Below are 24,783 nucleotides of genomic sequence, written 5' to 3'. Positions count from 1 at the left end.
GGGTTTGAGTGTCAATCTAAATGGAACTATTAGCAACTCTAAATCTTCTTTAACTGAGTCTTATCATTTTAAAATTGTCTTTGAAACTTTAGAATATCTGCTTTCAATGAACATAGATGGCCATGTGATTGCATTATAAAGGCTGAGTCATTCCCAAATGATCACAATGTGTTCATTATCAAATATGTTGGCTTTGCAGAATTGCAGGATCCTAGGTACCCAATACAAAGAATGTCTTTCAGCCACAGCTTAAACCACTTTATATTCCCATTCATCTGATATACTCTTGGTAAAATTCCAGATGTTATGAATGTCAGCAGTTCACTTTGTCTCAGATTGCAATTAATCAGCTGCACCCATTTTTTGATATATTGAAGAACTTGTTTGTGCTGTAACACCAGTTCCCTTGCCTCTGGAGCAGTGCCCAACATGATGATAAAGCTTTGTGTAGGAAGGAACTGCTGATGCTGGTTTAAATCGAAGATAGACACTAAATGCTGGAGTAACTCAATGGGACAGGCAGCATCTCTGGAGAGAAGGAACGGGTGACGTTTCGAATCGAGACCCTTCAGACTGATTTGAAGAAGGGTCTCTACCTGAAACGTCACCCACTCCTTCTCTCCAGAGATGGTGCCTGTCCTGCTGAGTTACTCCAGCATTTTGTGTCTATCTATGATGATAAAGCTAACTGATATCTCCTATGTCTGTATTGTTTGGACAATGATGCTAGATTCGTTTTTTTATATTAAAATGTATTCCCTGGCGGCAACAGTCACTATGTCTCAGTCATAGGAGTAGATAATTGCAATAAGCTTTTTCTCATTTAAGCACCATATTAAAATAGGTTTTGTTACATAGAAACATAGAAAATAGATGCAGGAGGAGGCCATTGGGCCCTTTGAGTCAGCACCGCCATTCATTGTGATCATGGCTGATCGTCCCCAATCAATAACCTGTGCCTGCCTTCTCCCCATATCCCTTGATTCCACTAGCCCCTAGAGCTCTATCTAACTCTCTCTTAAATCCATCCAGTGACTTGGCCTCCACTGCCCTCTGTGGTAGGGAATTCCACAAATTCACAACTAACCTCAGTCATATATGGCTTTCCCTTTATTCTAAGACTGTGGCCCCTGGTTCTGGACTCGCCCAACATTGGGAACATTTTTCCTGCCTCTAGCTTGTGCAGTCCTTTTATAATTTTATATGTTTCTATAAGATAACCCCTCATCCTTCTAAACTCCAGTAAATACAAGCCTAGTCTTTTCAATCTTTCCTCATATGACAGTCCCGCCATCCCAGGGATCAATCTCGTGAACCTACGCTGCACTGCCTCAATCACAAGGATGTCCTTCCTCAAATTAGGAAATCCTCAAATGTTGTAATTCTTTAATGTGTTGTAATGCAAGTAAAAAAATTGTTTTGAAGCAAAGAGTATTTCCAGTAATTGAATTGTATTGCCCAATCATTTCACTTCTTCAGTGAAGGATGAGACTTGTTGGATTCCTAATACCTGTACAGTAAATCTCTGATAATCTGGAATTCTTGGGACTTTTTGTTAGGTTCGGAGATTTTTCATACTGTTGGAAGTTACTCCTATTAATACCAACATATTTCTATTTCCCTCTTTTAACATGATACACAAATGTATAATAAACTCTCAGATGAACCTAGTGCATTTAAAGGGAATGTGAAATGCACACGAACTCCAGACCCTGAATTCATTTCCTGACCTCTGTTGGTCCAGATTCCAACCCTGCATCTGCCTCCACATCCCACTTGTACCCTGGACCTCGCAGCTCATGTTCTGGTCTACGGAATGATCCAGATGCCTGACCATCCAGAAAACTGAACAAATGGACACCTGATTCTTTGAGTTGTACTTAAAATGCAGTGCTGAAGGAGTGCTGCAGTCAGAAGTGGAATCTTTTGGTTGAGGAATTAACAAGAGACCTCATCCTCACGCTCAGAATATAAGATTCCTGAGCATTATTTTTGCAGTGTTTGTCCTAATGGTTCACTGAAACTTTATTCTTACATGTACCTAGGTACAGTGAAATTCCATTTTTGTATAGTACAGTAAAAAAAAATCTTACTACACATAGGCACATTCATACTTACGTACAAGAATGTAATAAAAGATTGCATTGAGGCAGCACACTAGAGCTGCCACATTTCCAGTGTAATTTAGTGCAATTCAAGTCCACAATTGCTAAAAATGTAGTCTTAACTTTGCCATAAAGGCCTGTTCTGGCGGTGGCATTGGGTCGGAATTGCAAGTTGGGTCTTGCATTTGTATGGGCAAATGGGGTTGCTTAAATGGAGTATCTTGGTAAGCATTGACGAGTTGTGCTGAAGGTCCTGTTAGAAACATAGAAACATAGAAATTAGGTGCAGGAGTAGGCCATTCAATATGATCATGGCTGATCATCCAACTCAGTATCCCGTACCTGCCTTCTCTCCATACCCACATGTTCTGTGTTCATGTTGACCAAATCAGACTATATGGGCATTATTACAGTGCTCTTCGGGAATCTGTTATCTGGGTGGCCAGATCCAAAATTACAGTTCATGACAACTTTTCAGAGAGCACTTCATGCTGAGGGATGTCCCAAGAATGAAACTCACTTTATAAATGACAGTAATTGTAATCTTCCTCCGAATTTGACAAATCAGCCCAACCCCAAAGTTCAATGGACCGCATCCTATGGACTGGAAAACACTTTAATTCATTTTGGAAACCCCGTGTTGCAGTTGAAGGAGTGTGGTCGTTGGAAAAGCAAGATGCCATCATCACGTTAGGAGATTGCCTCTCGGTAGGGGTTGGGCACGTGTCAGACTGAGGTTTAAACTAAACTGTCGGCAGTTCCAGGTTCCAACTCGATTAGAAAATCGAACAGTTCGACAACTTCACAGTTTAAAAGTAACTACCAGACTGCAGTTATTACCATTTCCAAAATGATAGCGGACACTAGCGACTTGTATTTAATTGCATCAACTCATCGCAGAAATATGGTTAGACGTGTTTTAAACTCACAAGAGATCCGTTAAGCAAGGATATTTTCCAGGATGGGAGGATTAGCTGCAGCCTCACTGATTTGTTGCCATTTCTGCTGGAATTTCACCCAGATCTAGCCAAATGTTTTGCCTTGAGTACTCAGTGAAGGGGGTGGGGCTGGCTTTTCAGGCGATTGGCTGGCTGCAAATCTTTGAGGTGGATGGCACCTCCTTCCCTCCTGGAGTTTGTGTTGTGTGAGCTTTCCTCCCCAAGCCAGCTTGGTGTGTGACTGCCTCTCCTCCTTTTACCGTGCACCCTTCTCGTTGCAGTGCTGAACCAGGCAGCATGACAGACCAAGCTCCCTTTGACACCAACTTGATCACTGTGACCCGCTTCGTGCTGGAGGAGGGCAGGAAGGCGAAAGGCACCGGGGAATTGAACCAGCTTCTCAGCGCTCTCTGTACTGCTGTCAAGGCGATTTCGTCGGCCGTCAGGAAAGCGGGCATCGCCAACCTGTAGGTATTTGCTGTCCAGCAGTTCTTCCACTAAACTGTCAGGGCGTTTGGAGTCAAGTTATTGTTTTAATGCCTAATGCAGCCACTTTGTTTCTTTGGAGCAGTGTTAGAAAACTTACAGCATGTTTTCAGTTTGCGTTTGGACGCCCTCCATAGTTTGAACGCGGATATTACGAACTATTCCCATCCTTCTTTATAGACAGCAGTTACTTTATCGTAAAGGATGAGCAAACTTTTGCTTAAAGCTGTTAAATAAAATGATAAAGTGAAGAAATAGGCCCTTCGGCCCAACTCGCCCACACCGACCAACAATGTCCCAGTTGTCTGCGCTTGGTCCATATCCCTCCAAACCTGTCCTATCCATGTACCTGTCTTACTGTTACTTAAACGATGGGATAGTCCCAACCTCAACTACCTCCTCTTGTTCCATACACCCACCACCCTTTGTGTGAAAAAGTTACCCCTTGGATTCCTGTTAAATATTTCCCCTTCATCTTGAACCTATGTCCTCTGGTCCTCGATTCTCCTACTCTCGGCAAAAAGACTGCATCTACCTGATCTATTCCTCTCATGATTTTGTATACCTCTATAAGATCTCCCCTCATCCTCCTGCGCTCCATGGAATAGAGACCCAGCCTACTCAACCTTTCCCTATAGCTCACACCCTCCAGTCCTGGCAACATCCTCGTAAATCTTTTCTGAACCCTTTCAAGCTTGACAAAATCTTTCTTATAACATGGTGCCCAGAACTGAACACGATATTCTAAATGCGGTCTCACCAACGTCTTATAACATGGTGCCCAGAACTGAACACGATATTCTAAATGCGGTCTCACCAACGTCTTATACAGGAAGTCTGCTGAAATTACTGGGATTCTCCAGCATATTAAAACCCTCCGCGTTAGATGTGGACCCAAGGCTGCTTGTAGTTCTATATATTTCAGTGTTATATATTTATAACTTTGTTTCTATGTATTTTACAGTTTTGTTATACAAGGAGGAAACACTTAGAGACATTTTAAAAATACTTGTTTCGATGCAAGTGCGGTTTAAAAAGAACATAATTGTTTTAAAGTTAAGAATTTGTCCCTTTCCAGTGGTTTTAACTGTTGGGGGTGTGATATGCAGATCTTCCAATCAGACTGGTGCATCAGGAAGTGCTGTCTCATGCTTACATTGCCTTATTGGACAGGAAACTCCCTGATTTTCTGAATATCCATCTCCAATCTATAACTACCTGCCCTTCATCTCAAATCATCAAAATCAAAGTTTGAAATTTCAGATATGTCTGTTTGTTTTAAAATATGCAACTATCGATACTGTGTATCGCTCTTTTCCACTTTTCCACTGTGAACGTAATGCTCCAGTGTCACGTTTCCTTGCAGCACCGACCTGACATTGATCATTGTACATTCTTTCACCATTCACATATAAGGTGTGGTACTATCATAAGATAATGTTCCACTGAAACCTGTTGAATTTTTTTTAGAAAATAAGTTGTTGTTTATCAGATAATCTGAAATATCCTATTCACCTTTTTCAATGTGATTCTTTCAAATGTTGAAGTGTGTAATAACTGCACCATGAAATGATTAGCTGTGTTTTCACCAGGCTGCTAAAATATATCAAGATTCAGTAATTCCATTGGGAATTGTGTGACTTAGTTCCAGAGCATCATTCCTGCCTTGTTCCCACTGCACTTGACATCTGCTGTGTATTTTACTCATATTTTCCTGACCTATTTACCTCCTAACGTCGTGTTGAAACACACTATCTGCAAGATATTCACTTTTAAGTTCTGGTCTACTACAATTGTACATTAATGGGTGAGCTAATGGTTGCACTGCATATGCAGCATACCAGCATCATTGCAACCAGAAGTTTGAGGCTTAGTCTGTAGACTCTCAATAAACAATCAATCCCCTTGAAATGGGGCTGTTCATTTCTTTATTTCATAAAAATGAACAAAAGCAGGAAAGCGAAAGTAGGAATATTGGATGACACTAGAGGCAGACTGGGTTCATCTGCCATTGTGCCATCAAATGTATCCACAAACCTAGATGAGGCAAGGAAAGGAAGCGCAATGATTGCCATCTTCCACTAGAAATTCTAAAGCCAAACCAATCATGGTCAAAATGGCCAGAAACGCAGCCTTTGTTTTTGGTTCTTTCAATCTACCATTGGAAACGTCTGCAGCATCTGCTTTAGGATGTATTCAAATATTACTAATAGCGATATGAACACGTTCATCACTTTCCCCCCATAAAACAGTGATAGATGACATTATTGGATTTCTCAAATTATAGAGGACCTTCAGTACCTAGCTATACATTATGCATGACCAGAAGATATTTCCACCCCTATGTGTCCAGTGCCTAGTTATAAAATAAAGTGCAGATTGTTGCTATCTATCAAACATTTGTTCTTGTTATTTCATATGAAGGGCTAGTAAGTTTATTATCAACACCCTGAGTACATGTCTCCCAAATACAGCTGCCAGGATCAGTTACGAGCTTACTGTTGATATGGAGCAAATATTAAAATGTTTCATATGTCGGGATCCTATTGAACTCCTCTTGCAATGATTCCACATTCTTGAGAGCTAAAATGGTGCAGTTTTACAACTAAGAATTGCTTAATTAAGGACATGAAAGAGGTAATTGTGAGTCAAAACTGATCAGAGATGCTAACAATAGTGACTTTGGAATGGGAACCCTAATGTAGAATGAAGTCAGGTGTGCAATATTATAATAATAATAATAATAATAATAATAATAATAATAATAATAATAATAATAATAATAATAATAATAATAATAATGCACTTACAATGACAATAAAGTGTATTATTATTATTATTATTATTATTATTATTATTATTATTATTATTATTATTATTTTTATTATAACAATAGCAACTTTGGAATGGGAACCCTAGTGTAGAATGAAGTCTGGTGTGCAATATGCTTCAGATAGTTTGGCTGTCCCCCTTTAAAGCAATCTGGTTTCGTATGATATTGAAAAAGTCTCTCCAAATACTTTAGGTACTACTGTCCCAGCACATCCTCAAAAAAGATGACAACATCTGCTATTGTACTGTTTCATTTCCCCTCTGAAGTTATGTGAGCAAAATTCAGTTTATTACTCTGCTTTGTGTATTTTGAAATTAGTATCCTTTTCCACAATGCTTCCCCTTAACGTCAGTAGATTGCATGTGACATCTAGTTACTAACTTAAGATTTCTAAATAGGGTGAGGCTACTGACTTTCATTCAACAACATATACTGTGCTGGTGCTGGTGATAGTACAGCACATTTTCTCTGTTTTGGAGAATCCCATTCAAGATTTCATATCTTAAACGTGCACAGTACTTTTTAATAAGGTTGCAACATCTAGACCACTAAAATACTTTGTAGACAAACTTGTCGGTGTGAATTAGATTAATAGATCATTCACTAAATGAGTCTGACTTTAATCAAAACCCTACCTTCCCTTAAAAGGGTTTACTGGGAGGCTTTTTTCTGCAAGTTTGTCTGAAGGGGCATTGAAACAGCTTGATTTGGCCATTTATTTTCTTTTGTTGAATGTTCGAATATGGTTGGGGATGGGGATGGGGATGAGGGTGAAGGACACGCATTCCCCGCTGCCTATGGTCTTACTGGAAACACCGTTGAGTGTGATATTGTGTCTTGGATAACTAATGATTTCTGATCTGTGGTATCTTGAAGTATATAAATAGTGTGACAACCCCTTAATTCTTTGCAGATCTGTTTATGTGCTTGATTGCACCATATCTTCGCAAAGCACCCTTTATTTTGAAGTATTTTTTGCTGACTATACTCTTGGGTACACCGAACTCTTATCACCTAAACTTATAAAATGTTGCAATAACTACAGAAAATATTTCCTATGCAATTAATTATTAGCTAATTTCAGTCTCAGCAGTAAACAATAGTATTCTGACTACTTTGACAAAATGTTTTTGGCCAAAGAATTTCACAAGTAAAATAATGCTAGTATGGATTTAATAAATACAGGTCTCATAAAATTCTTTGAATATGTAACAGAAATTAGCTAGTTTAATCGAGTAAATCTGGATTGTTGAAAGAGTTTTCAATGGGGTTCCTTCAATTGATTAACTAAGACTTGTTGACTCAGTGGACAGAGAGCAGAGGACTGGATAGCGAGTAGGCTTCAGGATGGAAAACAAAAAATTAGGTGAAGGGTTATGTATTTTATGTGGCAGAAAGTTTAAACTGAAGAGCTGCAAGTTTTATATGGTAGGAATATTGTTCGTGATTAATAATTTAAGCTTTGTAATCAAAAGTACAATATTTGATGGCAGTTCACTGACCTGAAATGTTAACTCTCTCTCTCTCTCTCTCTCTCTCTCTCTCTCTCTCTCTCTGTGTAGATGCTGCCAAACCTGCTGGATATTTCCAGCAGATTCTGTCATATTGCAGCTTTCCAACATCTGCGTATTTTTACTTTTGGGCAAATGAAGAAGAAACCTCCCTCTCCAATCCAGCCCATATGTGATTCCAGGTCCACCAATGTGATTGATTCTTAAATATCCATCAAAATCTGATAGTTCTGAAGTGGGCATCCATAGGTGTCGCAGCAGAAATATGCACCAGCACAATCCATAACTTCATAAACCAGTATATTCCACACTTTAACCATCAAGCCAATAGATCAAGTCTGGTTCAATGAAGAGTATGGGAGGGTATGCTGGGAGCAGCACCAGACATGTGTAAAACTGAGGTGCAACTTGGTGATATTGTGACACAGGATGAGTAAATGATTCACCTTAACTTGCTCCTGAGATCCTCATCATCATAGGATGCTTATGAAGTAAGGACTGGATACAGGAAACCTCCAGAATTGGACAACATTAAAGTCATTGAGTAATATAGCATGGCCCTTCAACCCACTCATTCAAGCTGACCAAGATGCCCATATCAGCTCGCACTATATGATCATGTTTGACCCATATCTCTTTAAACCTTTCCTACATCTTTCCAAGTGTCTTTCAAAAAGTTCTTATTGTATCTACCTTAACCACTTTTTTTCTGGCAGCTCGTTCCATGCATACACCACCTGTATGAGGAAAGTACTGCCCAAATCTTTCCCTTCTCACCTCAAACACAAGCTGTCAAGTCCATGAATCTTCTTCTCTGTGGTAAAAGACCATGGGCATTCACTCTCTCTTTGCCCCTTTACATACAAGGTCACCATTTCAGTACCCATACACCAAGGAACAAAGTCCCAACCTCTCCCTATAAAGTCAGGCCCCTTCCCCTCCTCAATCCGGGCTATATTCCTGTCAATCTTCTTTGCACTCTTTCTAGCTTAACGATGTCTTTCATATGGCAGGGTAACCATTGCCACTCATGAAAATTGGGACAAGTCCAATCTAGTTACTTTAAATCAAGAGTAAAGTGATAGAGATGTTAACAGGCATGTACTTTATCAATAGCCTGCTCACCGGCGCAAAGTTTTCTAAGCGTAGGTCCGAGATTGCTTTATCAAAGACTTTGCTTGCATCATAAGGCCATGTTTGCTTTTGATTGGAATGTTCAGTTCCACACGCAACTCTTCAGCAAGTGGAGCAATCTATGCCTACACGTAGCAAGACCTAGACAACAGGCAAGGGCAAATGAATGACAAGTTATATTTGTACAACCAAGAGAGATTCTTACTACTTATCTTTCATGTTCATTTGTGTGATCATTGCTGAGTCCTCTGCCACCAACTTCTAAGGTCTTGTTGACCAGAAATCCCATTGACCAGTAGCCACCCAAATACAGTGTCTCTAAGAACAGACCAGAGGCTGGGCATCCTTTGGTGAGAAACTCAAGCCTTCCCACCATCTACAACAGCACAAAATCAGGACTGTGATGAAATACTTGCCGCTTAGCTGGATGGGTACAGCTCCAAAAATATTTTGGAAGCTTGATAACATCCAGAACAAAACAGACTGCTTAATTTTCATCCCAGACACAGACCGAAATAGTCATTTACCCACAAAAGCGTTCAAAGGCTGCAGGGTGCACCATCTATAAAATACACCACAATTGTTCATCTAGCCTACCCCAACATTATCTCACAAACCCCTGAGTTCTACCACCCTACCACCAGGGCTTCAGGTGTACATGAATACCAGTATCTGCATGTTCCCTTCCAAGTCGCACACAATCCTGACTTGGAAAATGCATCACAGTTTCTTCATCATCGCTAGGTCTAAATCCTTGGAGTACCTTCACCAGAATGGCTGTAATGGTTCAGGGCAGATGGCTCATCACCCCTTGTCAAGGGCAGTTAGGACAATAATACTGGCCTTGTTGGCGATGCCTAGACCCCAAAAATAAGGAATGAAGAGAATGTTAAAAATGTGGAACTTGATAGGACATGGCTGGTTGAGGTGACTGGTTTAGATGCCGTTAAATGGAAACTAAATAAACAAACAAGGGAGAAGGAAATAGAGGGTGATGTTCTTAGGGAAAGAAGGATGGGGAAAGGCTGAAGAGAAAGCAATAAATGCCAGCATGGAATGGTTGAACTGTATGAATGATTTCTGTGCCAACTAATTTATGCAAGAAGCTGTTTTGATTTTATAAGCGTACAATTAGTTAGGGAGGTCAGGATCTGCAGTAAACACATATTTAGAACAGTTGGTGACAGTTTCCACCATTTATCAATGTCTCTCTCAAAGAGAAACAATGGCCATATAATTATTTACATTCACTTTCATTTTTCCAAATTCATTTGTGAAAGTTAATATGGATTCCGTTTTCACGATTTCTCTTTGGATACAAAATTGCTTTAGCAATTCTAAGTATATTCTGCACCATTTTTGATAACCTATCTTGATTTTATTTGTTGATCTACTGATTGGCAAATCACTGTTCCTCAAGACAATAACACAATTAAAATTCCATTCTCTCTTCTAACAGATGATGGCGGTGATAAATAAGAATCCCAGGAAAGAAAGTGTCATAGTCTTGTTTGAAATCATTGTGACGTATCTCATTGTTAGTGCATTTTACCTTTATCGGTATACTACTTTGGGGGAAGATGACTGGAGTGAAATTTATGATAATTTCCTGAGGGTGATGAAAAACAAAACAAACCAGAATGTCAAGTCTTAGCTATTAAATCAAAAGAGCTTCATCTTTGATGCCATACAGGATTATCTTCTAAATTGCCAAATGTGCCAGAGGAGATAGACAAATCTGTTGCTGTTGGACTCGCAAAGTCAGAATATGTAAAACATTTCTGTCAACTTTTAATGATTGTGTAATGATCTGCATAGTTTATAGCCCTGTTCACCTCTGACACTTGTTTATCTTTTACACAGTTCTGTTTTACAGTTTTTACAGATTTGCTCAGTTTAAAAGTCTGTTTTCAGTTATTTAGTTTTGCTGACAAGTATTCTTTAGAATTCAAATTTCAGTACAAGGAACACATGGGTTATTTTTGGTCTGGGCTTGCAGCAGTGCAAGCTGGGTAGAGCATTGTTTTTGACTTCCAAGGGCCAGGATCATTCTCATTAACTGAAAAGGAGGCAGAAAATTGCAAATGCTGATAGAAGGTACGCATCAAACCTAGCAAATAATCTCTGCAGCAGTCTAAAATATATTTTTAGTTGGTTAAATTTAAATTTTGAATCCCATTCAGTCAGCTTGTTATAATGAGGCAAGTGATGGACGATGTCGATGGCCTCTCGAATGTCGATGGCCAAAGCAATGTCGATGGCCCATCATACACTTGCGATTTTCACTTCAGATGAATAATATTACTGCTTATCCTCAAATGTTCCGTTCTTACCTGCCTGAACAACCCCCATTATCAGCCCAATGAAAGGTTTCTGCCCAGCTGTGTGCAATGCTTTGAAGTAATGCAGCAGATAGGAGTATTTTGTGTGACAATTTTCTGTACAGAGGAAAAAAATCAATTTATCACCACCTGCTTTGTGCATAACATTAACTTTCAACCTTCAAATTATCATATTTAATCTGCTTTGGAAATGTAGTGGGAAATTTGTCTAGATGAATTGTTTGGCAATCCAGATCGTGACCTGAGGAAAACGTCTTTAACTGTGCAAATTTGGATCCCAGGTTAGTCGTAGGACCCAAAATGTCAAGTGACGGTGCAGCTTGCATGTGCCATCTACTGCTGAGACCACTGCGGCACAACTAACAGGACTGCTGGAAGCTGTGCAAATGAAAAAAATATATATATATTTCTTTATTACTGTTTAGCCTAAAATGAAACTGGAGAAAGGAATCAGTCACTCAGCACCTTGAGCCTGCTCCACTATTTAGTAAGATTACAGGCAATCAAAGTGCCTCAAGCATTTTGCCAGTTGACCCCCTAGTTCCTCTAATTTGTTTAATGTCCTAAATTGTCAAATTCAGCCTTGAATGTGCTCCATGACCGAACGTATACCATTCCATAAGCAGGAGAATTCCAAAGAATTACAACCCTCTGTGTTTCGCGATCTCAATTCCGAGTAGCTGTCCCATTTAGCTGAGATTATGTTTTCCGAGGTCAGCCTGCGGAAACAACATAAAATCAACATAAGAAATTCCAGCAAGGCAGGATACCACCACTGGTCTCCACAAAAGCCCTCAGCTTACAATGGGTTAATGCAAGTCCAAGTGGTGCAATTGGATGAAAATTGAAACTTCTCTCTGGAATAGCATAGACAGCACTATTTGACACAATATGAAAAACTATGAATTAGATGAACATCAATTTTCTGTAATGTCTATGCACAACAAATATTTCAATTTATCCAAGGTAAAGAATGTACACTGGCACTAATACCCAACTCATTTTCTAGATATGGACTTTCCGGAAGCAAAATCAATGTAACAGGCGATCAGGTGAAGAAGCTCGATATACTTTCTAACGACATGGTAGTAAACATGTTAATATCCTCCTTCAGTACATGCGTCCTTGTATCGGAAGAAGAAAAAAATGCCGTCATTGTGGATCCAGACACACGGGTCAGTTTAAAGGAATTCCTTTTATTCTTTAAAATTGAAGAAATGGCTATCATATTTGGATAAAGCACAAATGTATTATTTTAAATTGTATATTAATACAGCATGCATTTTAAATAATTTGCTGTTTCAACCATCTAATTGTAAATAATTTGCTGCTTTTGTGTGGGTTTGCAACATGTTCATTGTGCTGTCCAGTAGCACGTTATTGTCAGCTGGTGTTTAAACCTGATTTGTTTCAGATGAATACAGTGTTCAATACAAACTATCACATACCTCTTTTAAATCCGGATGCAAATGTAGTAATGCATTGCGTAAATTACTGGTGTTTTTAGGCTAGGGCATTTAACCTCATGAATGGTGTGTGGGAAATTGCATCAGAGGTTGGGGATTATATTATTTTATTCTCTGTTGTCTTTGCTCATCTCAGTGACGGTGCCTGTTGATCCCATGGCTATTAGGCTAGGTATGTGGAAAGTCAGTGATAGCTCAAGGGGTGTGAGTCATTCTTTTGAATGTGGGAGTTGCTGGCGAGACCAGCATTTATTGCTCACCCCTAATTTGCTCTTGAGAAGGTGTTGGAGGAACTCCCCAGGGCATAATGTGGCATAATGTCAAAACTGTAGCATAATTTAGATAATAATTTTCTTGCCATGCAAAGTATATTGGGAGGGAATGACATTGGAGCATTGACAAATATATTCTTACTTTTCAGGGAAAGTACATTGTCTGCTTTGATCCACTAGATGGCTCTTCCAATATTGACTGTCTTGGTGCCATAGGAACAATTTTTTCTATTTATAAAAAGGTACGTTTTTTATTACCATGACTTGAATTCTTTCATATTGTCTTTTCAATAAAAAGTCATATGTGAGCAAAATTAGTTTTTTTTTAAATGAATATATTCACTTCAGCGGTGTCAGATGTGATTGCCACCAGGCCATTCCAGGCATATTACTGACTGGTGATACAAGGAACTGCAGATTCTGGTTTACAAATAACACACAAAGTGCTGGAATAACTGCCGGCATTTCTGGAGAACATGGATAGGTGACGTTTCAGGCTGGGACCCTTCTTCAGATTGGACGTGTTGGGAAAGGGGGAGAAAGCTGGAAGAGAGGAGGAGCAGGAGCAGGTCAAAGCCTGGTGAGCCTGGTTTTAAAGAGATGTTGCCTGACCTGCTGAGTTACTCCAGGGCTTTGTCTGTTTTTTATTGCTGACTGGAATATTTATTATGGTTTATGGATATTTTACTTATTGCATTAGGGTGGCATGGTATTGGGGTGGAAGTCGTGTAAGGATGGTCACAGGCTGGTCAATTTACAATTATGCCAATCCTGGAAAACTATTTTATCAGCTGAGGTGGACCAACAAATGTAAAACCTCACCAGGTCCATTTGCATTTTGGATACAAAGCAAAACTCGATTGACACATTAAAAAATCACTTCCAAGCAGTTAATGGGAGCCAAGATAATTTTTATATCACGGCACATTAGTTTAGATGGGTTTCTTGAGCAACAATGTTTCATATTGTGAGACTGTAAAAAAAATGTTCTCAAATTCCATGGATTTATTACATTATTAGCCAAGACACAGGGAGAGCCAAAAATAAAAATACTGAATTGCATATTGAAAAACATTTAATTACAATTACATACGATACTAATATAACCATGTAAAATTGGAGCATTAAGTAAATTTATCAAAATGAGCTGGTTGGAAAATAAATTTGATGTGGCATCTTCAAAAGTGTAAAATGCTGAGGATGTTCTCTCAGCCATTGTTTAAATCTGATTATGGCCAGATCTGACAGTGGGTCCAATAAGCAAGGCAAATGTTTGCCTCTGTTCAGACCATTGATTGTTTTAGGGTAGACATTCCAATTACCAAAATCTAAATAGAGGGAAATATTGATGCACAGGTTTGTACACTAATTGACTAGGTAAAATTGTAAATTGTCCCGAGTGGGTTTAGGATAGTGTTATTGTGCGGGAATTGCTGGTCTTTGCGGACTCGGTGGATCGAAGGGCCTGTTTCCGGGCTGTATCTCTAAACTAAGCTCAACAAAACTCTAATGCACTTTTATTAGAATGCATTGTGTACTTTCCTTTAATGGATGAAGCTGGTAACTTCTGTCCTTTTTGTATATTTAGACAACTGAAGGCGAACCAAATGAGAAAGATGCTTTGCAGCCGGGTCGTAACATCGTGGCAGCGGGTTACGCATTGTATGGCAGTGCCACCATGCTGGTATTTTCTGCAGGAAAGGGAGTGAACTGCTTCATGCTGGATCCAGTAAGAACATAACCTGCCTTTTGTTGTGAAAGCAACAATAGTCAAAACAAACTATTCCATAAAATCTATTTGTGATTCATAAATCTATTAAATTAAATTGAGGTCACCCTTCCCCCCATATCATGTAATCATATTTGGATTGATTTTCCACCCATGGATAAGGAAAATTCCATGGCAATCCACTAACCAGCACAGAAGAAGATAATTCAGCCCATTGGGTTTGTACTGGCTACTTGTACAGATTGTACAGGTAGTGCAATCCTGTCAATCCTATTCCTTGACTCATTTTTTAGAAGTTTGGTTTGGTGTATTATCATCACTTGCACCGAGATACAGTGAAAAGCTTTTGTTCCTGTGCTATTCAATCAAATCAGGCACTACTATACAATCAAGCCCTACACAAGTATAACAGGTAGAGAGAAGAAAAATGTTCCAGAGTTGTTCAGCAGTAAAGCTGTTACAGTTCCAGAGAAAAAATTAAATGTCCCAATGAGGAAGGTTGGAAAATTGGAACTGTAGCTTATGGAAGGATTGTTAATAATTCTGATGACGGAGTGGAAGAAACTGTTCCTGAGTTTGGTGGCATGTACTTTCAAGCTTTTGTATCTACTGTCTGATGGAAGTGGGGAGAAGGAATGACCAAGGTGGAAAAAATCTTTGATTATGTTGGCCGCCTTCCCGAGGCAGCAGAAGTGTAGATGGAGTTATGGTAACGAGTCTGGTCTGGGTGATGGACTGGGCCACATCCACAACTCTCTGCAGTTTCTTGCAGTCTTGGGCAGAGTAGCTCCCAAACCAAGCTGTGATGCAACCCAATGGTATGCTTTCTACGATGTGTCTGTAGAAATTGGTAAGAGTCGTTGAGGAAGTAAAGGTGTTGGTGTTCTTTTATTGGCCATGGCTTCAATAAGGTTGTCCCAGCATAGGTGGTTGATAATATTTACACCTAGGAGCTTGAAGCTCTCAATCATTTCCACTTTGGCAACATTGATGCCGATTGGGCGATGTATTCCACCTAGCTTCCTGAAGTCAGTAACCAGGTCCTTCGTCTCAGTGACACTGAGGGAGTAATTGTTGGCTTGACACCATGCTACTAAGCTCTCTATCTTCTTCCTGTACTAAGCCTCATCATTGTTCAAGATCTGGGCCACTAAATCTGCAAACTTGTAGATGGAGATGGAGCAAAATTTGGCCACAGAATTGTGCGTGTTCAGGGAATATAGTAAGGGGCTGATGATACATCCTGAGCACCAACGTAGAGAATTATTGTGAAGGAGATATTATCACCAAACATCACTGATCGTGGTCTATGGGTCAGAAAGTTGAGGATCCAGTGGCAGAGGGGGGTGGTGACCCTTAGGTCCAGAAGTTTGGAGATGAATTTAGATGGGATTATGGCATTGTAGGTGGAACTATAGTCAATAAATAGGAGCCTGACGTTGGTGCCCTTGTTATCTAGATGGAGGGTAGTGCCAGGCATAGGGCGTCTGTTGTGGGCTTGCTGCAATGGTAGGCAAACTGCAGTGGATCAAGGCTATCTGGGCTGGAGTTAATGTGCACCATCACCTGTCTCCTGAAATGCTCACAGTCTCACAAATTAACTTCCCTTACAAATGTCTTGATCAATCTTAATTCCTACAGGCATTAGGTTCCAGACCATAACCCCTTACAATGTAAAACAAAATTCCTCATTCAATTCTTTGCAAGGTTTTACTGAATGATTAATCAGTGCCAATAATTTTGTTCAGACTATAATCCAGGCTAATCTTTTCCATATATGGTTAGATTTTAAATGGTCATTGATTGCAGACCTGCAACTAGCTAGCCACCAGAAAATCCTTGGATCACTGTTAATTTTTGATGAAGTTAGCCATTTCTGTTTACTATCATGTCTCCATGTGAATGATTACATGGAGTAAATGAACAAATGGGCTAAAGTTCAGTCTGCTCATCCAGGAGGACGGACGTGTGAACTGCAGATCACACAAGTGCTACCTATACCATTTTCTTACACAACAGCATGCTTTTAATTGTCCCTTTATTGATGGGATGTCTATTCTACCTTGAAAATTACAATTCTAATTCTTGCAACTAAAACTTTTATATTCAGGCCAATCATCCATCATTGCTGCTTGTCCTTTCTATACATATACAGTGGCTTGCAAAAGTTTTCATACCCCTTGAACTTTTCCACTTTTTGTCACGTTACAACCACAAACTTAAATGTATTTTATTGGGATTTTATGTGATAGACCAACACAAAGTGGTGCATAATTGTGAAGTGGAAGGAAAATGATACATGGTTTTCAAATTTTTTTACAAATAAAAAACTGAAATGTGTGGCGTGCAAAAGTATTCAGCCCCCCTGAGTCAATACTTTGTAGAACCACCTTTCGCTGCAATTACAGCTGCAAGTCTATTGCGGTATGTCTCTACCAGCTTTGCACATCTAGAGACTGAAATTTTTGCCCATTCTTCTTTGCAAAATAGCTCAAGCTCAGTCAGATTGGATGGAGAGCGTCTGTGAACAGCAATTTTCAAGTCTTGCCAGAGATTCTCAATTGGATTTAGGTCTGGACTTTGACTGGGCCATTCTAACACATGAATATGCTTTGATATAAACCATTCCATTGTAGCTCTGGCTGTATGTTTAGGGTCGTTGTCCTGCTGGGAGGTGAACCTCCGCCCCAGTCTCAAGTCTTTTGCAGACTCTTAACAGGTTTTCTTCCAAGATTGCCCTGTATTTGGCTCCATCCATCTTCCCATCAACTCTGACCAGCTTCCCTGTCCCTGCTGAAGAAAAGCATCCCCACAGCATGATGCTGCCACCACCGTGTTTCACAGTGGGGATGGTGTGTTCAGGGTGATGTGCAGTGTTAGTTTTCCGCCACACATAGCGTTTTGCATTTAGGCCAAAAACTTCAATTTTGGTCTCATCTGACCAGAGCACCTTCCTCCACATGTTTGCTGTGTCCCCCACATGGCTTGTGACAAACTGCAAACGGGACTTCTTATGGCTTTTTTTCAACAATGGCTTTCTTCTTGTCACTCCTCCATAAAGGCCCGATTTGTGGAGTGCACGACTAATAGTTGTCCTGTGGACAGATTCTCCCACCTGAGCTGTGGATCTCTGCAGCTCCTCCAGAGTTACCATGGGCCTCTTGGCTGCTTCTCTGATCAATGCTCTCCTTGCCCGACCTGTCAGTTTAGGTGGACGGCCATGTCTTGGTAGGTTTGCAGTTGTGCCATACTCTTTCCATTTTCGGATGATGGATTGAACAGTGCTCCGTGAGATGTTCAAAGCTTGGGATATTTTTTTATGACCTATCCCTGCTTTAAACTTCTCCACAACTTTATCCCTGACCTGTCTGGTGTGTTCCTTAGGCTTCATGATGCTGTTTGTTCACTAATGTTCTCTAACAAACCTCTGAGGCCTTCACAGAACAGCTGTATTTATACTGAGATTAGATTACACACAAGTGGACTCTATTTAATAATTAGGTGACTTCTGAAGGCAATTGGTTGCACTGGATTTTATTTAGGGGTATCAGAGTAAAGGGGGCTGAATACTTTTGCACGCCACACTTTTCAGTTTTTTATTTGTAAAAAAATTTGAAAACCATGTATCATTTTCCTTCCACTTCACAATTATGCGCCACTTTGTGTTGGTCTATCACATACAATCCCAATAAAATACATTTACGTTTGTGGTTGTAACGTGACAAAATGTGGAAAAGTTCAAGGGGTATGAATACTTTTGCAAGCCACTGTATATATATATGGATAGAAATGCTGCCTGTTGGACTTTACTTAAAGCATATTGATTAAAATGTTTTATAATGGTTTTACTGAGTCTCCTGATGTCAATCCATCCTTCAAACTGAAGTAACTGATTTTAATTAATACCCGTGAAACTAGGCTATTGGTGAATTCATTTTGGTCAACAAGAATGTGACCATGAAGAAGAAAGGCAATATTTACAGCATTAACGAAGGCTACTCGAAGTACTTTGATCCTGCAATTTTAGAGTACATCAAGCAAAAGAAATGTCCAAAGGTATGGCGAAGAACATTGCAGTTATTTACAAAGAGTATTCAGTCTCTATTATCTGTAAGCCACTGTACCTATCTTTAACCCACAGGATGGTAGTGCTCCCTACGGGGCAAGATATATTGGCTCCATGGTAGCAGATGTTCATAGGACTCTGATGTATGGAGGGATCTTTCTGTACCCAGCCAATACAAAAAGTCCCCAAGGAAAGGTAAGACTGGAACCAAGCAAACCGTGGCTCTGCAAAAGTAACCTCAGCATGCTCAAAGTTCACTTGAAAACACTGTTTATATGACCTTCAACACACGTCGGTTAGTGTTCTGACTACTTAATGTGTTTCTTATAAAGCATGTCTTGTAAGCAACATTTTAGTACATTTTCCTTTAATGAGTTCTTGACTGAAATATGCATTGTAAGCACAGAATTTGAATAATGGTAGAGTTAGTACTGGATTTTAGGACAGACAAGTATGTTGTTCTATGTAATAAATAGGAGTGCAAGCCTATAGATAGATCCCTGAGGTAGTAGGCCAGCTTAACACAATGATAAAGAAGGTAAGTAACATATCGTCTGTATTGACTGCATGCATAAAATGCAAGAGCAGGGATGTCAAGCTCAAACTGTATGAAACATGAGGACACAACTAGAGTATTGCATGTGGATTTTTTCATTAAATCCAATCTTAATCTCTATTTTCTGTGTGATTTAACATTGAAGTCACAGTACCTACTGACATGCCTGTCAACTTCAATACTGTTTATTTCATGATCGTTCAGGAGATGCATTATTTTTTACCCTATCCTCATTGGCTCTGGATGTTCTGTAGAGGGCCCCATGCCATCATTTCCACCTCCTACTAATGGCAGTCTCCCGTGCAAAATCTCATGGAAAATTAAACAAGCAAGTACAATAAATATCAGAAAGAAATTCGACCCACATTTTTCCCACACCACCGTTCCAAATCTAACTGACCACAAGCCAACATGAATTGTGCCAATGACTTTACGTGTTGGGTTGAGATTGAGTCTACTTTGAAAGAATTTGTAAGTCCTCAAACTTAGGTCAATAAATAATTGCACTTTGGCTTCAATTGTTAGTGGCAAAGGTTTAAAATTGGGCACATGAACATCGAGGTAGGGTTCCTTCAATGCAGGATTAAGTGGATGAGTTGTGTGTTCATGGGACAGGATTATTGCCAACAGTCATGCTGAATTTGATGGCAAAAAATACAGATCTACAGGCTAGGTCAAATGTATCTAGCTGTAATTTGTGACTTTACTTTGGAGTATCCAACCACTCACCACTTTGCACCCAAAGCAAATGAAGAAAATGATAGAGACATAAAGAGGCAGAAGAGAGCAAAGATACATTGAGGGGATAGAAGCAGGAAAGCAGCAACACTGACATCCCAGCACTCCCAGCGAAAACATATTCTCCAGCCTGAAATATATATTGCAACAGAAATGTTATTGAGTCTGCTTCCTTGATGCAGTAACGCAGTCCATCCACTATCGTAAACCTACATTCCCTCCATAATAAACACACTGTGGCTCCAGAACATACAGTTTACAAAATGCACTGTAGTTACTCAGCCAGGACACTCTGTCGGTATCTCCCAAAAATGCAACATTTTCCACCAAGTAAGACCAGGGGTTCAAGGATAGGGAATCACCAGCACATACATGTTCCCTCTCCATGTTACAGACCATCCTGATTTGGAAACATATTGCCGCTCCCTCATCGTCACTGGGTCTAAATCCTGGATCTTACCTCCCAACAACCATGGAAGTACTTTCACCTAATGGACTGCAGCAGTTCAAGAAGTTACCCAATACCACCTTCTCACGGATAATAAATGTTGGTTTTGTCAGCAATACTCAAATCCTGGAAATTACTATTTTAAAATCCAACACATTCTAATATTAAGGAGAAAACAAAGTGCTAGAAGAGCTCAATGGGCTAGGCAGCATCTGTGGAGGAAGATGGACTAACAACATTTTGTGTCGAGAGACTTCTTCAGACAAATTGAATAGTGGGGAGAAAGTTGGAAAATGAGGAGGAGGATGGGGTATAGCCTGGCAAGTGATAGGTGGAAACAGACGAGGAAGGGTGAATGGCAGATGTGTGGAAATAGCGAGAAAGGCGGCGCGGCTCTGGCTGCAGCGGCTCTCCGGCAGTCCTGTTTGTTTTGTGTTTTTTGGGTTGTTTATTTTCGTTTTGGTTAGTCTAGTTTTGGTTTTTAGTTTGTGTTTTGGGGGGGGGGGGGTTGAAAGGGGGCTTGCTGTCTCTCCCTGCGGGGGAATGCGACTTTTATGTCGTATTCCCCTTCTCTGCCTCCGTCTGCGCTGAGGCCTAATGGCGGAGCTGGCGACCTCGAGGCTCAGGAGGCAGAGCCCGCCAGGACTCGCACTGAGCTCGCTCCCGTGAGGACGGCCCGGCTCGGGGCTGGAACAGGGCTTTCGTGAGGGGCTGTGACGGCCGGCCCGAGGAAGGAACGGTGCTCCCGTCGGAGTAGCCGAGCTCGGGGAGGTACGGCGTTCCCAGCCCGAGGGAGGAGCGGCGCCCGGTCGGGGCGGCCCAGCCTGAGGGAGGAGCGGTGCCCGGTCGGGGCGGCCTGGCGCGAGGGAGGAGCGGCGGCCTGGCGCGAGGCTGAGACGGTGGCAGTACTCACGTGAGGGCGATCCGGCTCGGGGCTGGAACGATGCTCCGGGGGCTGGGACGGCAGTTCTGGTGGCGGTGGCCTGAGACCGGGGGTTCGGCCGCGGGCCAGCGGCTGCGTCAGCAGGTCTGGTGAGCGGCAGCTTCGACTACCCCGGGCCGCGGTGTTTGAGCCGCGAGGACAGGTTTTAACAACGCCCGGTGGGGTATCGCCTCAGCGCAGAAGGAGAAGAGGAGGGAAGAGACTGCAGCCCTAAGACTTTTGCCTCCATCACAGTGAGGAGATGCTGGGTAGACTCACTGTGGTGGATGTTAATATGTGTTTATTGTTGTTTTTTATTGTATTGTATTATATGTATGACTGCTTAAATTTCGTTCAGACTTCGGTCTGGATGACAATAAAAGGCTATTCTATTCTATTCTAAGTAAAATGGAGACAAAAGGTTGGCAGATAAGGAAGGAAGAAGTGGAGTGAAATGTAAATCAGGAGGGAGAGATGGGAAAGCGGACGGATACGTGGGAATTGGGGGACTCGGAGAAGGGAGGGGTAGGAGATAAATGGAAGGAAGAGCAGAAACGGATCAGGTTGGCAGGAGAAAGGTGTGTGCACCATGGGGTGGGGAGTGAAAAGGAGGGTCAGAGGGTTTCCTTGATATTAGAAAATTCATAGTTCATACCACTGGGTTGTGGGCTACCCAAGCAGATCTTCCAGTTTGCCTCACTCTAGCAATGCAGGTGGCCAAGCACAGAAAGATCGATATGAAAAAGGGAAGGGGAATTAAAATGGTAAGCAACCGGGAGCCTGTCAGCATGTCTTCAGTCAGAAGAAGAGTTCTGACCTGAAATACTGTCTATTCATTTCTCCACAGGTGCTTCCTGACTCACTGAGTTCTTCCAGCACTTGAGTTTTTGTTTAAGATTTCAGCATCAGCAGTCTCTAGTGTATCTGTTTGGATATTACTTCATTGTAGTGAAGTTCTCTAACCAACGTATCTCGCCTCCGCAATGTTAACTGATCAAACGACAGAGCCAAGATACTGAACTTATGAGGACAAAAATCAGCCAGACAGGTCACCGCTCAGTGACCAATGTTGGGAAAAGTAGAATCAAGGAACTGCAGATGCTGGTTTACAAAGGAAAAACACAAAATGTTGCAGTAAGTCAGCGGGTCAGGCAGCATCCCTGGAGGACATGGAGAGGTGATGTTTCTCCATGTCCTCCATGGTGATGTTTCTCCATGCCCTTGTGGCTAAAGGGAAGTATGGAGAGAAGACAGGTACAGGATACTGAGTTGGATGATCAGCCATGATCATATTGAATGGCGGTGCAGGCTCGAAGGGCCGAATGGCCTACTCCTGCACCTATTTTCTATGTTTCAGATCAGGGTCCTTCGGATCAGATCCTGAATAGGGCTATCCTAATACTCTGGCCTTGTTCCTGATGAGTGGGAGGGGAAAGAACTTAAAAAAAAACTTTTACTTCTTAAACTAATTCCTGAATTCTCTATTTTAGCTTCGACTTTTGTACGAGGGCAATCCCATGGCGTACATCATAGAGCAGGCAGGAGGTATGGCCACCACAGGTACGAAGAATGTGCTGGACATTGTACCTGAATCCATTCACCAGAGGGAACCAATTGTACTGGGATCCACAGATGATGTTCTAGAGTACCTCGAACATGTAAAACGATGTGCCAAAATCATATAACAGTGGAATATGAATCGCAAACTGTAAAGAAAAACCTGGACCAAAGATTGTTCATTTCTTCCATGCAAAGTAACATTCCAACTTGATGATCCAAATCATATCATTAATAAAGTGATTCCGATCCTTAGAGTTATCAATCTAGTGCGTTTGGCTCAGCCTAGTTTTTGTGTGTCTTTATGTAACAAATGGTGCACAACAACACCTATACAACATAGATCAATGAAGGATTAAAAATAAACTTGATCACTTACCCCTCCAGTCCACTTCTCTTTATTTCCTATTTCTGTAGTTTGAGTGAAAATATATATTACCTTTGTTAATTGAGTGGAGAAAATTACAGAATAACAGACAGTAACAAATAATTTTAAGTTTAGTTCAATATTCCAACACAGTAATATGCGTGCTAACTTCCAGCAGTTGCAAACTTTTTATAAGTGCCTCAGTATGTTTTGGTAAGTGCATACTGTGGAATTTGGTTTGGGTCATAAAGTATGATCACCACAAAACTGCAGATGCTGGAAATTTGAAATAAAAACAAAGATCTGGCAGTACTCAGCAAGTCAGGTAACATCTGTGATGGGGCAAAACGTCCAATGGTCAAAGACCCTTTCCTTTATCTCACACCACAAGTGCTGCCTGACCTGCTGACTGTTCCCAGCATTCTTGGAGAACATGCTGAGGCTACAAGGAATCTACACTTAATATAGAAACATAGAAAATAGGTGCAGGAGGAGGCCATTCGGCCCTTTGAGCCAGCACCGCCATTCATTGTGATCATGGCTGATCGTCCCCTATCAATAACCTGTGCCTGCCTTCTCCCCATATCCCTTGACTGCACTAGCCCCTAGAGCCCTATCTAACTCTCTCTTAAATCCATCCAGTGATTTGGCCTGCACTGCCATCTGTGGCAGGGAATTCCATAAATTCACAACTCTCAGGGTGAAAAAGTTTTTCTCACCTCAGTTTTAAATGACCTCCCCTTTATTCTAAGACTGTGGCCCCTGGTTCTGGACTCGCCCAACATTGGGAACATTTTCCTGCATCTAGCTTGTGCAGTCCTTTTATAATTTTATATGTTTCTATAAGATGCCCCCTCATCCTTCTAAACTCCAGTGAATACAAGCCTAGTCTTTTCAATCTTTCCTCATATGACAGTCCCGCCATCCCAGGGATCAATCTCGTGAACCTACGTGCACTGCCTCAATCACAAGGATGTCCTTCCTCAAATTAGGAGACCAAAACTGTACACAATACTCCAGATGTGGTCTCAACAGAGCCCTATACAACTGCAGAAGAACCTATTTAAGGGCCTGTCCCACGGGCATGCGACCTGCATGCGGCAAGCGCGACCTAAAGGGCCGGTCCCACCAGCATGCGCCTGCATGCGGCAAGCGCGAGCTAACCTGGTCGCTTGAGCCGTACGGCATGCGGCAAGCGCGACCAAACCAGAAGAGGGACCGCGCACAGGTCGAGTGAGTGACACGACGTCGAGGCGGCTGCGGGCCGGCTGGCCGTTGCCGCGCGGAATTTTTAAACACGGTCAGTTTTTCGG

General features: G+C 41.2%; 2 protein-coding genes across 6 annotated transcripts in view; one reads left to right on the top strand and one right to left on the bottom strand.

Annotated features, from left to right (window-relative positions):
- Positions 1 to 3,327, bottom strand: part of LOC116970959 (aminopeptidase O (putative)) — a 205,734-nt gene extending 202,407 nt beyond the window's left edge. For all 5 annotated transcript variants that reach the window (XM_033017690.1, XM_033017697.1, XM_033017694.1 and 2 more), the window contains exon 1: positions 3,035 to 3,327. The gene's annotated coding sequence lies outside the window, so the exon portion shown is untranslated. The remainder of the gene's footprint in view (positions 1 to 3,034) is intronic.
- LOC116970962 (fructose-1,6-bisphosphatase 1-like) overlaps positions 1 to 23,484 on the top strand; it is a 29,471-nt gene extending 5,987 nt beyond the window's left edge. The window contains exons 2-8 of the mRNA XM_033017702.1: positions 3,325 to 3,510; positions 12,359 to 12,524; positions 13,237 to 13,329; positions 14,676 to 14,816; positions 18,735 to 18,872; positions 18,958 to 19,077; positions 23,037 to 23,484. Coding sequence (XP_032873593.1) covers positions 3,325 to 3,510; positions 12,359 to 12,524; positions 13,237 to 13,329; positions 14,676 to 14,816; positions 18,735 to 18,872; positions 18,958 to 19,077; positions 23,037 to 23,231 — 1,039 coding nt within the window. The 3' untranslated portion in view covers positions 23,232 to 23,484. The remainder of the gene's footprint in view (positions 1 to 3,324; positions 3,511 to 12,358; positions 12,525 to 13,236; positions 13,330 to 14,675; positions 14,817 to 18,734; positions 18,873 to 18,957; positions 19,078 to 23,036) is intronic.
- Positions 23,485 to 24,783: the final 1,299 nt, after the last annotated feature.

This window comes from Amblyraja radiata, chromosome 3 (assembly GCF_010909765.2).
Source record: "Amblyraja radiata isolate CabotCenter1 chromosome 3, sAmbRad1.1.pri, whole genome shotgun sequence".
NCBI lineage: Eukaryota > Metazoa > Chordata > Chondrichthyes > Rajiformes > Rajidae > Amblyraja > Amblyraja radiata.
Note: the sequence above shows the minus strand (reverse complement) of the source record. Positions and strands in the feature narration are given on the sequence as shown.